Here is a 16,806-nt window from a genome sequence, read left to right on the forward strand (position 1 = left end):
ATAACTTTTTCCAAAGTTGACAACACCGTTAAAGTTTCCCAAAATTCAATTTATATGTATATATATATATATTTATATAAAAAGAATAATAATAGTATGTTATGCATTGATAGCAGCTACAGCTTTTCCAGGTTCTGCAGTCCTCTGAACAAAATTATAGACATTCAGCACATTCCATTAAAAAACAAACAAACAAAGAAAAGAATAATATCCAGACAACAGCAAAGTTGTGTTGCTGTTGTGGTACCTGGCACCATTTTTTCTATTAGCGTCTTAATCATCATCTGGAAAGAGAACATTCTAGAGTAATATCACTAAATGTAGCTCTGATAAAGCACGGTCCCTACTATGTATCAGAAAGCAGGAACTAGATATTTTACATTCATAGAGGTATGATACAGTACCGTCCTACATCAATAATACTAGATTCAGTTTTGGTTTGAAATTTGCTTTGTCTGCAAATAAGATTGCTATGAGGGGAAGTATTTTGAAGGGGATTAATGATAATATGTCTTTTATTATAATAAAATTAAAATTTAAACATTTATCATACTTTGTAGAAGGAAATGGATGCTATATGCTTATATATTGTCAGCCATATCCTCAAAGCAGCAAATGTGTAACAAATATATACACCTGGTATTTTTTTCTGACAACAAATATTTACACATAATTTTTTTTTTTTTTTTTGGTACCGAGGATTGAACTCGGGTCCTTGTACTTGTGAGGCAGGCGCTGGAACCACTGAGCCAAATCCCTGGCCCCACATAATTATTTTAACAATGAAGAAAGTTTAGATTCAGGTTACTTAATAACTTTTTGTTTTCAAAAATAAAACACTATTTCACTTTCGGCAGGTTGATATTAGAAACAAAAAAAGATTAGAAACAAATTTTAATTTATGGCCCATTTTCTATTTTTATTTATTTATAAGCCGGAAAGAAAATTTTTCTGCTTTTTGTAAACCCTAGTAGTTTCTCATTTTAAGAAAAATTAATCTAAAAATATACATTCTGTGCATGATACAGAAATTATTAAAAGCTTTTTTTAAAAGTACTTTTTGAATTCTTGTGTTTAAATATTTCCCATCAGATCTTTTAAGTAAAAACTTTATGCTCAGATATCCTTTTAATATTTGATTTAACAGGGCTGGGGATTTAGCTCAGTGGTGCTGCTGCCTGCCTAGCAAGTGCAAGATCCCAAGTTCAATCCCTGGTACCAAAAAAAATTTTTTTTATTCCAGAAATAATTCAGATATGTATCATAATTATTTTCAGTTTTTTTATTAATGTATGATAAAATGTTTACAGCACATACATTTATTATAATTCTTTTGAAAGAATGTTTAGTAGTGCCAGGCTTGGTGGCACGTACCTGTAATCCCAGCACTCAGGAAGCTGAGGTGGGAGGATCACTGTGAGTTTGCGATCAGCCTGGACTACATAGTGAGTTCCATCCAGTTCAGTCTCAACTACATAGTGAGACCCTGTCTCAAAAAACCAAAAAAAGAAAGAATGTTTAGTAACTAATGTTTAGTAGTTGTCTTGGCCAACTTGTGATCATTGAAAATTTTTGGGTTAATATTGTAGTGTCAGGACTGGGGATTTAGCTCAGTGGTGCCGTGCCTGCCTCGCAAGCACAAGGTTCCGAGTTTGCTCCCCATTCACTCCCCCAAAAAACTGTAGTGTCATATAATGACTGTTATTACCTATTTAAATTAATGTCATATTTTAATTCATAACCTGCAAAGTTAATTCATAGACTGCAAAGAGTTTATTAAAAGTTGTAATTGGGCCATGGATTTAGCTCAGTGGCACCGTGCCTGACTTGCAAGCTCAAGATCTGAGTTTGAGCCCTGGTACCCCCCCAAAAAGTTGTAATCATTATATACTAATAGCTCACATTTATATAGAGTAGTATGCTTTAACATTTGTTTTATTTAGGAATTATAAAATCTTGTAGTCTGCCTGAAGGGGCTTGTATTATTTATTTTTGCTTTGCTTTTAGAAACAGTTCAGACCTAAAGAAGCTATGGCACTTGCCTAAAATTGCTTAGCCAAGCCTTACATCTGCGTTGTCTGGTTTATAATCCAGAAATTTTCCCACTGATGCATATTGTCTAAGTCAATGAAAGTGACTGTGAAGTAGAAATTTTAATCTATCTTAAAATTTTTTTCACTATATTTAAATGCAAACTACCTCTGTGAGATGTATTAGTATTGTAAACTATGTTTATATGTAGTATGGCATGTATGTCTCCATGAACTTTGTCCTAGCTTTAGCCTTCACTGTAGACACACTGAGATAGCAGTAAATTTTTCAGTGACATCACTCTTCAAATTTTCTAAGACTTAGAGAATTGCCTAGTAGGACTTATTGCATGTTCATTTATTATGCTCCCTGTGGTCCATCCTTGTCATTTGTGAGTAGATTAAGTTTGGAAATCAAATCAAAGTGGTTCCAAAGAGTGGCTAGTGAATAGAAAGGGAACACATTGGAAAGTATGATGTGGAGGCAAAAGATTTGAAAATCTGTAAAATAATGAGACTAATTTCCTTGCAGCTTAGATTCTAAAGAGTAAGTCAGATAGGTTTGGAATAAGAGAAGAGAATGGATATTGTTTCCCAAGATCACACCTGTAAAGTGGCCTTTGCTCACTTGGTGTTTGATTTGTGAGGCTTGACTTTTGGAGTGCTGAGGATAGAGAGCCTCTGGTGGCTGGCCATGTTGTCCTTCACCAGCAAAAGTGAGGCTGGTGCCATTTCTTGAAGATTGAACGTGAGTGAGTTGTTTACTCATAGCATATTGGGACCATTAACCTCTTGAACACTCTTCTATAAAATGCCAAAGTTATAGACGGGCATCTCAGAGCCAAAGTGTTCAAAGGTTTAGACCCAGAGAGCTAGGTATTGGGGGTGTGGAGTGGTAAGAAGCATCAGCGGCCATTGTTTCTACTGTGTTCTGATGATATGTCATGTCTGTCAGAGAGAGTGTGCCTGCTGAGTATGGGGTGGACTGCTGATTGCTCTTTTGGAGGTCAGTGTTATGAAGAGTGCTTGGAGCAGAGGTGAAATCATAGAACTTGCATTTATTTCCAGACTGTTGGCTGTAGACTTTTTTTTTTTTTTAAGCTCCTAAGAGACGAGACTAATTAATTACCTTGGAGAAGAGCATCCTTAATGAGTAAATTCTGCATCAGGTTGAGGTTCACCCCAGTTGCTTTACTGATATAATCTTAAATAATTAGTGAAGGTTTTATTTGTTTTTTGGCCGTTTTGTTTTTTTGAGACAGGGTCTCACAGTATAGTTAAGGCTGATCTTGAGCTCACTATGTAGCCCAGGCCAGCCCTGAACTTGTGGCAATCCTCCTGCCTCAGCCTCCCAAGTGTTAAGATTACAGGCATGCGCCACCATACCTGGCCAATTAGTGGAGTTTAAAAAAATAATAATTTAAACTCTAATATTTAAATAATTCACTGAAGGACAATTGTGAATATTTATCAAGTACCTATAAATGCTAAACATGTTGTGAAACATTTTCTAGGCTTTATCTCATTGGCTCTTCATCAAAACTGTGTAAGACAGATTATCTTGTTCTCCCCATTTATACAGAGATGAATACCAAGGCACTTAGAGAGGCTTAGTGACTTTGCCCAGAGCCATACAGAGTGAGGGCTTTGAATGAGGTAACCTAAACCTGTATTAAAATGTAATACTGTCATAATCTTGGCAAAGACTGTCACAGGTTTTATCTTTCAAGCATATAAACAAACATTTCACTGAGTTAAGGAAGATGCTATATTTTTATGTTACTTATAATCAACATTCATGGATTTTATTTTTTAGGGCTTTACACTGTGGGTTTCTGTCCTAACCCCAGTGGTACAGGGACTCAGTCATATGCCAGCTCTTTTCTCATTCTCAGCCCTGAGCTGACCCCTAAAAGGGAAAATTGTGACCCAGGGCCAGCTGCTGGCCTGTCTGTCTGTCTGTGCTCTCCAGCCCAAGAACTGATTGCCTCTCTGAGAAAACTGGCCAGGCTCCTGGAGGCTGCTGAAAAGCTTTGATGTAGAGGTAGCAGTTGAACAGATTGTCCTTTAGAAGTAGCCAAATTTCATTTTCCAGATTGAAAGACAGACTTCCAAGAAAACTTTTCTTTTTAATGTTTTGTTCTAGCATCCAATAAAAGACCCAACTTTAGATCCAGGTTTGAGAGTTTCTCAAGGCTATTCTTGTTCTAGGTGGAGGGAAGTTGGCCCCCTTTCAGATGGCATGTATTTTAATAGCTGTACAGCTGGCCAGGCCAGCCTTCACTCCCTCTTGCTGGATTTGGAGCAGAAGACTACTTGGCAGCTGCTGGGCACCTCCCAGTAGGCTCTCCAGCGTACTTTGGTGACACTTTGTAGCAGACCTGGATTCATACCCAAGCTTTGTGCTAGCTTATTAGTATTGTGGCTGCCTGCAGCTTGCTTAGCCCCTTCCTTGCCACCCTCCAATCAGTATTGAGGATTAAATCCTTCCTCATGCATGCTAGGCAAGGGCTCTGTTGCTAAATACATCCTCAGCCCTCTTTTTGTTTGTTTTGTTTTATTTTTGAGACAGGGTCTCACTATGTAGTTGAGACTGACCTGGAACTCACTATGTAGCCCAGGCTGGTCTTGAACTCACAGCATCCTCCTGCCTCAGCCTCAGCCTCCTGAGTCCTGGGATTACGGGTGTGTGCCACCACGCCCGGCTCTCAGCCCTCTTTTTAAAATTTTGTTTTGAGACAAAATCTTGCTAAGTTGACTAGGCTGGCTTCCAACTTGCTACTCTCCTGTTTTTTTTTTTTTTTTTTTTTTGGTACTGGGGATTGAATTTGGGTCCTTGTGCTTGCGAGGCAGGTGGCAGATGTCTCAGCCTCTCAAGTAGCGGGAATTAGAGGCATATGCTACAACAGTTGGCTAGAATTTTTGAGTTCATTTCCTCATTTCTAAAATGAGGGTTATAATTTTTCCCTCAGGGTTAAAGTGAAGATTAAATGAGAGGACATACTAATATTACTAGTGGTGGACCTAGCGTGTATTGTGGGTCCTTCTGAGGGTTGGTTTCCAATTTAGTATTAGTGAAGTAGCTGTAGTATTGATTAAGAAGATGGTATCTGAAATCAAGCAGATCAGAATGTGATCGATCCTAAGTGTCTTATATCAAGGGCAAGTTGCTGTATAACCTGGGTTCTTAACCTTTGTAAGAGTCAATTTTCTCACACATTGATGGGTATAATATCAATACCCTGATGGGTTAGTTGGGAGGATGCACTGAGTTAATGCTTGTGAAACTCCTATTATAAAGTTTGGCACATAGTAAGCCCACAATGAAATTACATTAGTTTTGGTGATGTTAGTATGCCTCACTGCATTCTGCCCTGTTTTATCTCCTAGTGACCTCTTTCTTATCCTTTAGTAACTGTGTAACTCACCAATTGCTGAAAGGGAGAAGTTGCCACTTTCTAGAGTCATTTTCCCAAAGGACAGATTCTATCATAAAGGCCCAACTTTCCCATGAATTCTCTTTTTTCATCATCCTTTTACTCTAGTTTTTTTCCTTGTTCATGTGTATTCAGTGGGGGTTCCCTCCCCCAACCAGAAGCATTTCTTAGAATTTTGAAAATTAAGAGGCCTGGATGTCTGAGCGCAGATCTGATTTGTAGGATCTGAAATCAAGGAGAAGCCCTGCTCAGTTTTATCATTCTCGGGGGTGATAAATGGCCTTCATTAACTATAATCTACTTTTTTAGCAGCAGGTCCCCAAAGCCCTATTTATTTCTTCTGCTCATTTGAGGAAATTGTTCAACATCCTCTGATTATACTACATTGGATCATCTCAAAGGAAGAAGATAGGAAAATGAGACCAGAAAAAACTAAATCTAGACCCTTAGAAACCATCTAGACTGCATTAGGCAAAATGAGAAACCTGAGAGTCAGAGGACAAAATGATTGGCCCAAGGCCACACAGCAAGGTGCTAACAGGGCTGAAACAAGAAGGCTGGTTGTCTGGCTGTGTTCAGTTTTCTTCCATTCCATGGGCCTCCATGTGTTTCCATTGTTCTTCTCAGTGAAACCCTAATAAACATGATATTACCATATATTTTAGTTGAACATGTTCTTATTGATATTTAAAATAGAGTCAGTATGCCTCTAAACCCTCACTTCTTATATTTTATTGTTATTTTTTAGGGTGTCAGTTGCCAGATACATTCAATTCATGGTTTCTTATAACCCTACTTCATGTCTGGTAAGTGAGCAATTTAAGTGAAATCGCTACTGTTTTTGTTTTGTTTTGTTTAGCCCTGTTGACTTGTAAGGTATAGCCTTCTGCAGGCTGGTTATATGAAATGGCAGTTGTTCAAGGATGAAAAACTATTCCTTTCATTTTAATAACTGGTGTCTTGAAGCACATTTTTATTAAAGGTCAAAGCATAGGCTCAGAAGGAAACTAATATTTGTAGTTTTTCAAAGAACATCTATCCCTGTGAACAATGCTATCAGTATCTTTCAGAGCTTAAATGGAAAGTTCTGTCCCTTGGCTATTTTAGGAAAGTTCACATTTACGTAAAAGTGGTTTGAATTGTGAGAATCCGTGGTCATTTTCATTGCTGGCCATGAGAAACCTATAACAAATTATACCACTGACATTTACACACCGTACCTCTAAAATGTGTATGCAGGTTACATTCATGCCAGTTTGTTGTATGTAAAAATATTTAACACCTTAAACAGTATATTTTTTCTTCAGCTGTGAAATAAGTAGCCAAAAAAAAAAAATCAGTTTTTCATCTACTGTTACACAATATTAAAGGTTAGATGGATATAGGAGTTGTTGAAGTGTGGGTTGGGGAATGTACTTTTTGATTTGCCAGATCTTGGGAAAGTAAATTCTGGAGAACTGAGTTTACTGCTTTGACCATAGTGACTATCTAAGGAACGTGGGGAATGGCCACCCTGTCAAAAGGACTCTTGATTTGAGAGCTTTCAACTGAGCCTTGCATCACAGGACTACTATATAAAGACTTTATGGTTTTGATCACCTCTGAAGTGTTTCTTCTGAACTCATATTGTCACCAAGTTTGGGAAAGAAGCCTCAGGTGGCAGTTTATTTTACGGTGTTTTTCTCCTAAGCTGGTAGTTTTTTGAGTGCATACTGTATGTATCCTGGCCACTGCTGTGAACTAGGGATAGCTTTCAAGAAACCCCCTGTTTAGTGGAGGAGATAAGACTCATAATCAGTTATAAAGAGGAATGTCCAGGTTCTGTGCTAAATGTAAGTAATGCTTATATGATCACAGAGGAAGGTGCAATTACTAAAACCCTTCCTAGTTCCACCTCTTAGTTCTTTGAAACATGCCCTGGCTGTTAGGCAGCTGAGAAGGCAGGCAGTATGCTTTTGGTCTTTGTGGTGAAGGTTAAGGAGAGGGTGCAGGGAAGAGAAGCTGGGTATAATGAGAGGAAAACTACTTTTTCAAAAGCTGAGTACCGCAGAGGTGGCCCTGGTGAATTACTCACTGGAAAGCTGGGAGGGTTGAGAGAAGGCTAAGCTGTTCCCAGAGGAGCTCAAAGATAATATTCAGAGCCTGAATGAATGACTCTTTATTGCCTATATAGCTAGAGGTATCAGAGTGGTGGAGGGAGTGGATGGCAAAATAAAATATATAATCCCTGTGACCACATCCCAAGGTCAATATCTGACTAATAGCAGCTGGTAGAACCTTGAAAGTACTTGTAGTTCTTTAAAGTTTCCAAACTATGCCTACCGAGCTTTCCTTGATGAGGTTGATTAAATTTCTCAGAGGAGTAGGATTTACCACTACCATTTAAGTATGGGAGAGGGAGGCTGCCTGCTTTAAAACTATACTTGGTGTCCCTGCATCTCTTTCTTCACTCTTAGTGAGGATGATCTGCAGGTTTAGGTGGAATGAATTGGTAACTTTTTCATTAGAATAAGTAAACTCTTATTGATGATATACTATGTATTCAGGATCATGGTTTGTTGAAAAGGCTAGTGAAAAACAAGCATAAGGTACAGTTATCTGTAATGTATAATAATGAAATACCATGCACAAGACACAAGAACATGCTGTGAAAACGCATAGAAAGGTATCACTCAATCCAAATTTGATGGCAGCAAATGAGGGAAACATTAGATAAAGAGTGGCTCTAGGCTAGGGGTATAGTTCAGTGGTAGAAGTGCTTGCCTGGCACTCATGACGCCCTGGGTTCAAGCCCTAGCATCATCAAAAACGTGACTGTGGTAAAGGTAGAATTTCTGTTAGAGAAAAGGAAGGCATTTAGGTTAGAGAATATCAGGAGCAGAGGTCAGAGCATGGAGAAAACAGAGTGTTTTGGGGCAGCCAGTTGTCTAAAGTGTCTGGGGTGGGTTTATGGAGGGATGTAGTAGAAGAGCCACCAGAAAAGTAGTTTAGGACCCAAGTATGTTGTGATTCTCCAAGAAGAATTGGAGAGAAGTCTCTCTTCTAAGGGATAGGGATAGGAGAACTGATGGAGCCCACAAGTCTGTGGAGAAGTTATGTTCTTCCAGCCCTGTTCTCTTAGCCTGAAGTTCTAGGAGAGTAACTGAAGGATAGCCAAATTGAAAATTACAGCACTTGGCACTGGCTGGCTAGAGATACAGGGATTGAATCACCTCCTGGAAGAAGAAGTGGAGAGGCTTAGAAAGCAGAGTCTCCTCCCCCAAAACAAAACCCAAACCAGGCAAACTCCTATAATAATAACAGATTTTCTAAAGGCCTTGCTCAGATTCTGAAGGTTGATGGTTCTGTGTTGGCTCTTAGAACAGGGAGAGGATTTTTCACATCTTGTTAGTTCCCTGGAGGAAATGTTGATGTTTCACTTATCCTGTCTGCTTTTTCTGGCTTCACAGTTTTTCTTTGAATTGGGATTTAGAATTGGGATCCTTTCCAGTTCTTATAAGACCCTTATCAGTTATCTATTCATGTGAGCTTGCAGCTGCCATGACTAGGCATCCATTGTCTGTGCTGAACAATATTAGTATTGACTGTGATGGCTGAAAAAATGCTGAGAGAGCTTGCTATCTGAGCTACCCAGCATCCTACGTGGACTTGATAAAAATGGCATCCTCCTCCTTTCCTTGTCTTGGCCATTGGCATTGTGGATCCATTCAGGTACCTGTACCAGAAAGTTGAGCATTCTCCATTAGTCGCCAGTCACCTAATGAAAGTTTTTGCCAAAAAACTGTAATAACAGATGCATTTTACTCTGTGACCCAGAACACACACATATGTCTGATTCAAAAGTTTTCTAAAAAATTGTCTTTACATCTTTATAGTGTCACATAATCTAAATATTTTTTCTGGTACCAGGGATCAAACACAAGACCTTGTGCTTGCCAGGCAGGTGTGGAACTACTGAGCTGAATCCCGGACACAATCTCTAATATTTTCTCTTCCATTTGCATTCATTTTAAGAAGAAATTCAAGATGTCAGCACTAAACTGATTTCACTGGGCTACTACCATCAGTACCTGAAAACTGGTCTTTGGCCTCTGGCTTTCCTCTCCCCATTCCTTAGCCCTCTCAATATAAATTAGACCCCCCCCCAAGTTTCTTAGCATGATGTCCATCCATATCTTACCACATATGGCCTGTGCTGCCTGTGCTAGTTTCATTTGATGCCATTCTGTACAAATTCTACTCTGTGTGGAGTGCCCTTTCACTTTGTCTCCACTTGACAAACTCCTCTTTCTTCTTCAATCCCAGTTAAGGTATTATCTATGTTTTGAGGTCTTCCCTTCCTTCTGAAGACAACTCCTTGTCTGTGTTCCTTTAGTATTTTTCCTTTTTTTTTTTTAATGTGTGTATGTGTTTTGGTTTCTTTTTTTGAGACAGGGTCTTGCTATGTGGTTCATGCTGACCTCAAAATCTCTATATAACCTGGGCTGGCCTTGAACTCACGGTGATCCTCTTGCTTCAGCCTCCTGAGTGCTGGGATTACATGTGTGGGCCACCACCCCTGGTTTAAAAGTTAAAATTTTAACTGATACATAACATCATAACAATTATACATATTAATGGGCTGCCATGTAGTGTACATAACATATAAACATGTATACATATACACGTATAGATGCGTACATGTGTATACATACATGTGCCTTAAGATATGCATCTCCTCAAACACCATTTCTTCAGTGGTGAAAACTTTCAGTGTCCTTCCTCCTCCTCCTCGTCTTCTTGTTTTTTATCTTCCTCTTACTCCTCCTTCTTCTCCTTTCCCTTCCCTTCTTCCCTTTTCTCTAATTTGTTTTTCTTCCCCTTCCCCTTCCCATTCTTCCTCTTCTTCTTTTCCTCCTCCCCCCTCATTTATTTATGTTTTGGTGGAGGACTAATTGAACCCAGGGCTTCATACATGCTAGGCAAGCACTCTACCACCGAGGTAGATACATTGCCAGCCCTCTTCTAGGTTTTTGCAATGTACACTACATTATCATTATCTATACTCATCCTACGGTGCAATAGCACACCAGAACTTCCTGCTTCTGGCTATAACTTAGTGCCCCACTGATCAGCCTTTCCCTATCCTAACCTCTCTCCAGTACCATTCTACTCTATGAGATCAACTTTTTACAGTTCACTTATAAATGTGACTACACAGTACTTGTCTTCCTGTGCCTGGTTTATTTCACTTAACATGATTTCTAGTTCTACCCACGTTGTCACAAATGATGGTTCCCTTAGTGTTTTGGATACTCTCCTATGGCATTCATCATATACCTTTTTCCCCCGGTATTGATGATTGAACCTGGGGTGCTCTACTACTAAGTGACATCTTAGCCCTCTATTTTTTATTTTGAGACAGAGTCTCACTAAGTTGCGTAGATGGGATTTGAACTTGTGATTCTCCTGCCTCAGCCTTCCTTAGTGAGGGATTACAGGTGTGCACCACTGAACCTGACTCATCGTGTAACATTTTAATATTGTATCAATCTTCTTTTTTTTTTGGTACCGAGGGATTGAACTCGGGTCCTTGCGCTTGCAAGGCAGGCCACTGAACCGCTGAGCTAAATCCCTGGCAATATATCAGTCTTCTTTGTGATGGTGAATTTATTAAGGGCAAGTATTATTCTTGTTATATTTGCATCTGATTTTTTCTCAGTCCTATGTCTTATTCTTATTTTGCGTCAGTATTTTTTTTTTTAGTAAAAAACAACTTTATTAGAAATTTTAATAAGAATTTAAAACCAGGTTTTAGCTCAGTGGTGCTGCTAACTGCTTCGCAAGTGCAAGGTCCCAAGTTTGATCCCCGGTACCAAAAAAACAAAACAAAAAGAATTTAAACCCAACTGTAGGGGGCAGGGGAGGAAAAAAAAAGAATTTAAATCCAACAAACATCTTATTTTGACTTAATTAAAGACATTTATTTTTGGTACCAGGCTACTCAGGACTTTGCGCTTGTGAGGCCCCTGGCCCTATTTTAAAATATTTAGTTGATTTAAAAAACTTGCAATCACTTAAGGCATACAGTGTAATGATTTGATTTGCATCAGTAAGTGCTTATTAAATAACTGATGGCTTTGGATCTGCCCTGGCTCCCATGACAACTGAAAGGGTCCTGATCTCAGCCAGTTGATCAGGTGAGAGTAGCAAAGATCTGTTCTACATAAGCCTCCCTTTGGACTGGGATTTATGTAGCTTGAGTTTATATTGCCATTGTGTTGATAGATTTGTAGACTCTTGCCACTTAAGATAGTCCTGGAGCACTAGTGACTTCTTTATGCAAAAACTGATTTTAGGAAATGGAATGGAATAAAAGTAGAACATATCTGTGATGAAACTGGGGTAGAAAGAGTAAAATGCACTTTGTAGCTTTAAAAATTGTTTAAGGTATATCATAAACATAGTTACTATTAAATGCTTTGCATAGATTACATTTATTTATACATATTATCTCATACATCCTCACTTTAGTCTCATTTTATGTAAGAGTAATCAGGCTTGGAGAAGTCAGAGAACTTGCCTAAAGAACTGGTTAGTATATATTGAAGAAGAAATCTGCGTATGGATCTGCTAAATTTAAGTATTAAGTTATTGTTCTCATTAGGAATCATAACCACCAAAGTAACAAATTAGAAGTACCTATGGCTGGAAATGTACCTCAGAAGTACAGTGCCTACCTGGCAAGTGCAAGGCCCTGAATTCAATTCCTGGTACCGAAAGAAAAAGCACTTGGGGCCGGTTTCTCAGTGGTTCTGCCTCCTGCTTGTAATTGCAAGGCCCCGAGTTTGATCCCTGGTACCAAAAAAAGAAAAAAAAAAGTACCTAAGTACCTGCTTATTCTTTGTTTTTTTCTTTTTCTTTTTGGTTTTTTTGAGACAGGGTCTCACTATGTAGTTGAGACTGACCTGGAACTGACTATGTAGCCCAGGCTGGTCTTGAACTCACAGTGATGCTCCTGCCTCAGCCTCCCGAGTGCTGGGATTACAGGTGTGTGCCACCATGCCCGGCAAGTACCTGCTTATTCTGAAACATAGATTTATAAACCGGGCATGTTGGCACTCCTGTAATCCCAGTACTCTAGGAGGCTGAGACAGGAGGAATCTAAGTTTGAGGCAAGCCTGTGCAATTTAGCAACTCAGTGAGACACTGCCTCAAAGTTAAAAGGGCTGGGCATGTAGCTCAATGTGAAAGCCCTGGGTTCACTCCCCAATGATGAAAACAAAAATTAATAAAATTAGAGCATTTATTCTGCAGTTGAACCTACTGTGAGCTACATTCCTGGCCAAGAAACAAAACTTTTGTAAAAGGGTGGGAGGGAGGGAAAGGAAATGGGGAAAAAGCAAGAACTAAGATACATCATGTACAGATACAAATTCTTGATGTTGAATGTGATCATAATGTATACCTAAAATGTACCAATAAACTTAATAGAAGAAAAAACTTTAAAGGAACTACATGGAAAAAAACCCCACATGTCTCGTCCAATTCCCTTGTTTTACAAATAGAGAAATAGTTTTGGCACTCTTAAAACATTTGTCACTGGCCACTTCACTTAGTTAGCAGTGAAGGATTGAAGACAAATCCAAAGCTATGTGGACTGCTTCTTCTGCAGTGCTTTGCTTCCTGCCTGAATGTCCCCTTTGGATTGTCAGGGGGCCAAAAGTCTCTTGAATATGAACGGCAGTGTTCATATTACTGATCATAGGCTATGTAGTGGACATTGTATTTCTTGGTTGCCATTCAATAACTGTAAACCCTGAACATAGTGTAGGTATGATGTACAGATCATATGGGAGCATAGGAGAAGGGTGTTGCTAGGGATGGGCCACAGCCTTCCAGAGTGGGATTACAGGCATGGGCCACCATGCCTGGCTTTTTTTTTTTTTTTTTAATTTTAAGCAGAGGAAACACTGGAAGTTTTTATAAGCTGAAGAGAAGAAGCTTCTGGGAAAGAAGAAAAGGGAGTAAAAGAATAGGAGTGGAAGGGTTGGAAAGCAAACAAGTGTCAGTCTCAGTCCAGCCAGAGAACTACCCTACGGACACTGGCAGCCTTTGCAAGGGGCTCTTTAAAACCACCAGGGCAGTTTTTATGCAGCTGTAGGGCATTCGGGCTCCTGCCTGATTCCAGCAATTCCGGGCCTGCTGTATTTAGTGTCTTCTAGCCATGTGCACATCCTTTTTCTCCCTCCAGCCATAGTTGCTCTGTTCAAACACCCGAAATGTAGGTTTTTTTCCCCTCCAAACCCAAAGGCCTGTGCAGCATTTTTTTTATTTGCATTTCATAACCTGAGTGCACTGATACCTGCTACCCAGGAGCCTGTTCTTATTGTGGATCTGACAAGCAGGCCACTGGCCAGATACAGCTCTTGGAAGTAGCTTTTTGTCAGGTGAGATGGCTTCAGGAAGTGCCTTTCCCATTTTTCTGTTTGCCCACAAACTGTCAGTGACCCCCGTAATCTCCCCTGAAGGCTTAGGCTTCATGGAGAAGGGAGTTAGGAAACCAGGTGGAGATAGCCATGTACATAGCCCTGGGAAAGGGTCGTCATGCCAGCTCCCAAATAAATGAACCATTCATTAGCACACTGCTGGGGCTTGAGTGTGGCCATGTAGGCTCAGCTTTCTTGGCCTCGGCCAGTGACAGAGTAAGGGAAACAAACTTTGTGAAAGTCCTCTTTGGGATTCCTTCATAGCAGCCAGTGTGACAGACTTGCCCAGGTGCCCACTAGTCTTCATTGAGTTCAAAATCAGATCCCCTTGAAGCAACTTATAAACTACTACGTGGGCAAAACAAGGCCAAAACACAACTGGCATTGTCAGAGGCCCGAACAGCCAGTGAGACAGGATGTTGGAATTGCCAACAGATGGCAGGAGGTCAGAATTGGAATAACAAGAATTCTTCCCTTGCAAGTTGAGACCAAGAGGAGGAAGTTGTGGCTAGGAAACTTTCCTGTTCCTTTTGATACTGTTGTTGTCTTCCCACTTGTTTTATTTACCAGTAAGAGGTTCTTGGTGCTGTGCTGTCACTGAATGGAGGAAATAGAATAAGAGACTCTGTGGTTTGGGGGAAGACCGGGAGCTCAGGCTTCATTCCAGATATTCTGTTCACTGTACAACTTTTGTTACTTAGGCTCCTTAGTTTTCTTTTCTGTGAAATGGGGACAAGTTATGGTGGATAAATTATTATATAGATGATGAGTACAAATGTGTCAAATCTTACCTTAGAGGTCTTACAAACTGTAGCACTCATTATTTAACATAACATAAGAGTCTATATCTTATAAATATGTCTTTTTTTTTCTTTTTTCTTTGGTACTGGGGATTGAACTCGGGTCCTTGTGCTTGCGAGGCAAGCAGCGGAACCACTGGGCTAAATCCCCAGCCCTAGAGTCTATATCTTTATCCCTTTGTTATTTGAGACTCCTAGTTAGTGAGTTTTTCTTTTTTTTGTCTCCTGTATCTCTGCTTGCCTTTTAGAGAAATTAGGGATCTGTTAGACAAGGCTTGAACATTTCTTTTTTTTCCTTTACTAGCTGGGTTATTTGCCTTCCTTATATGTAAAAGAGGTCAGTATTATTTATGAGCCATTGGAATCACTGAGAGACAAGGATAGTACTGTGACGCTTAAAACCTCAATAATAAATTGTGGGTTTAAGAACATCATCAAACTGGGAGAAGCAGTTGAAAACACTCATAAACAGAGAATAGTTTATGCACAGAATTAAATCTATATTCAGAGTAGGTGCTTAGTAAATACTTATTAGATGAATGATCAATTATTTAACATAAGAATCTTTTAAGTATTTATTTTGCATTCTTAAGGGTAGTTTTTATGTTTTAGCATGGAGCGCCTCCCCCCAAAAGCCCTGAAATTATGAAGTTGAATCAGTGACAAAATATGACTTGAACTCAACATTTAGCAGAAGCATTTATTATGAGGAATGCAATATATGCATGTGAATTTGGTGTGAAGTAGAGTACTTCTGTTCTTTTGTTTAAACTTAATACTGTCAGTTGTGGACTAGTTTATTCATGACTTAAGCTTCATTATTGTATGGTCAGAGTGTGACAAGTGTTGGCTTTGTTTTGCAGTGGGTACTGGGGTCATCAAGTTTTTGTTTAGGTTAACCATTTTTAATTTATTTTATTCAGTCTCCTTTTAACCTCCTACACGCCTTCACCTTTCTTAGATGTTTCAGGCTGTCCTATAACTCTTTTAACTGTACTTTGCCACACTGTTGTCTTTGAGCTGCACTGGGTAGATTTACCCTATTGTGTTGAATCTCAGTTGCTCTGCTGGTGAGAGAGAGAGAGAGTTTTAAATAAAAATTTCGTTTTCTCCTTTCCTGATAGACTGCCAGCAGTTACTTTTTGTGGTTATAGGTATGTTTGCCTCAAATTAGCCTACATTTTCTAATGTGATGTTAATTTTGGATTTAAATTACCCTGTGAAGAGCAAATGAAAATAAATGCATATGGAGGGTTTTGAGCATTTAATTTTTATTTTTATTAATACTTTTTTTTTTTGGTTTTTTGAGACAGGGTCTCACTACGTAGTGACCTGGAAGTCACTATGTAGCCCAGACTGGTCTCAAACTCACAGCGATCCTCCTGCCTCAGCCTCCTGAGTGCTGGGATTACAGGCGTGTGCCACCATGCCCATCTTATTAATACATATTTTGTAATACATAATGATTATATTCACAGCTGGTATGTGTATATAACACACCTTAATTCTTTTTAAGCCCCCTATTCCCCCAAATCTCTTGTTTGGTCTAAGCATTAAAGGAAGCAAACAAATAAACAAAATAGTACGACTGTGGGACCAAGTTTTTTGTTATGTATCAGGGATTCACTTAGGGCCTCACACTGATCTATATTCCTAGCCCTTTTATTTTATTTTATTTTACATCGAGACAGGATCTTGCTAAGTTGCCCAGGCTAGCTTTAAACTTGCAGTCCTCCCTCCTTAGCTTCCCAGTAACTAGGATTAAAGATACACCATTGTGCCTGGCTTTTGGGCTAGTTATTCTGCAAAGACTCAATTTTCTCATCTGTGAAATGAAGTGATAGGGAATACCATGTGCCTGGCACATAATTATATTAGCTGTTAATGATAGCTTGTGCTCATTTTTTCTGTTTAAGATTTTTTTTCCCAGCCGGGCGTGGTGGTGCACACCTGTAATCCCAGCACTCGGGAGACTGAGGCAGGAGGATCGCTGTGAGTGTGAGACCAGCCTAGGCTACATAGTGAGTTCCAGGTCATCTCAACTACGTAGTGAGACCCTGTCTCAAAAAAC

General features: G+C 39.3%; 1 protein-coding gene across 4 annotated transcripts in view; it reads left to right on the top strand.

The window, feature by feature from the left end:
• The window catches only part of LOC104873340 (ubiquinol-cytochrome-c reductase complex assembly factor 1), a 96,469-nt gene that overhangs the window by 30,108 nt on the left and 49,555 nt on the right, over positions 1 to 16,806 (top strand). For all 4 annotated transcript variants that reach the window (XM_010639950.3, XM_010639949.2, XM_010639946.3 and 1 more), the window contains one exon: positions 6,216 to 6,273. In XM_010639950.3, coding sequence (XP_010638252.1) covers positions 6,216 to 6,273 — 58 coding nt within the window. The remainder of the gene's footprint in view (positions 1 to 6,215; positions 6,274 to 16,806) is intronic.

Source organism: Fukomys damarensis, unplaced genomic scaffold (genome assembly GCF_012274545.1).
Source record: "Fukomys damarensis isolate Sample0158 unplaced genomic scaffold, DMR_v1.0_HiC HiC_scaffold_22, whole genome shotgun sequence".
Lineage (NCBI taxonomy): Eukaryota > Metazoa > Chordata > Mammalia > Rodentia > Bathyergidae > Fukomys > Fukomys damarensis.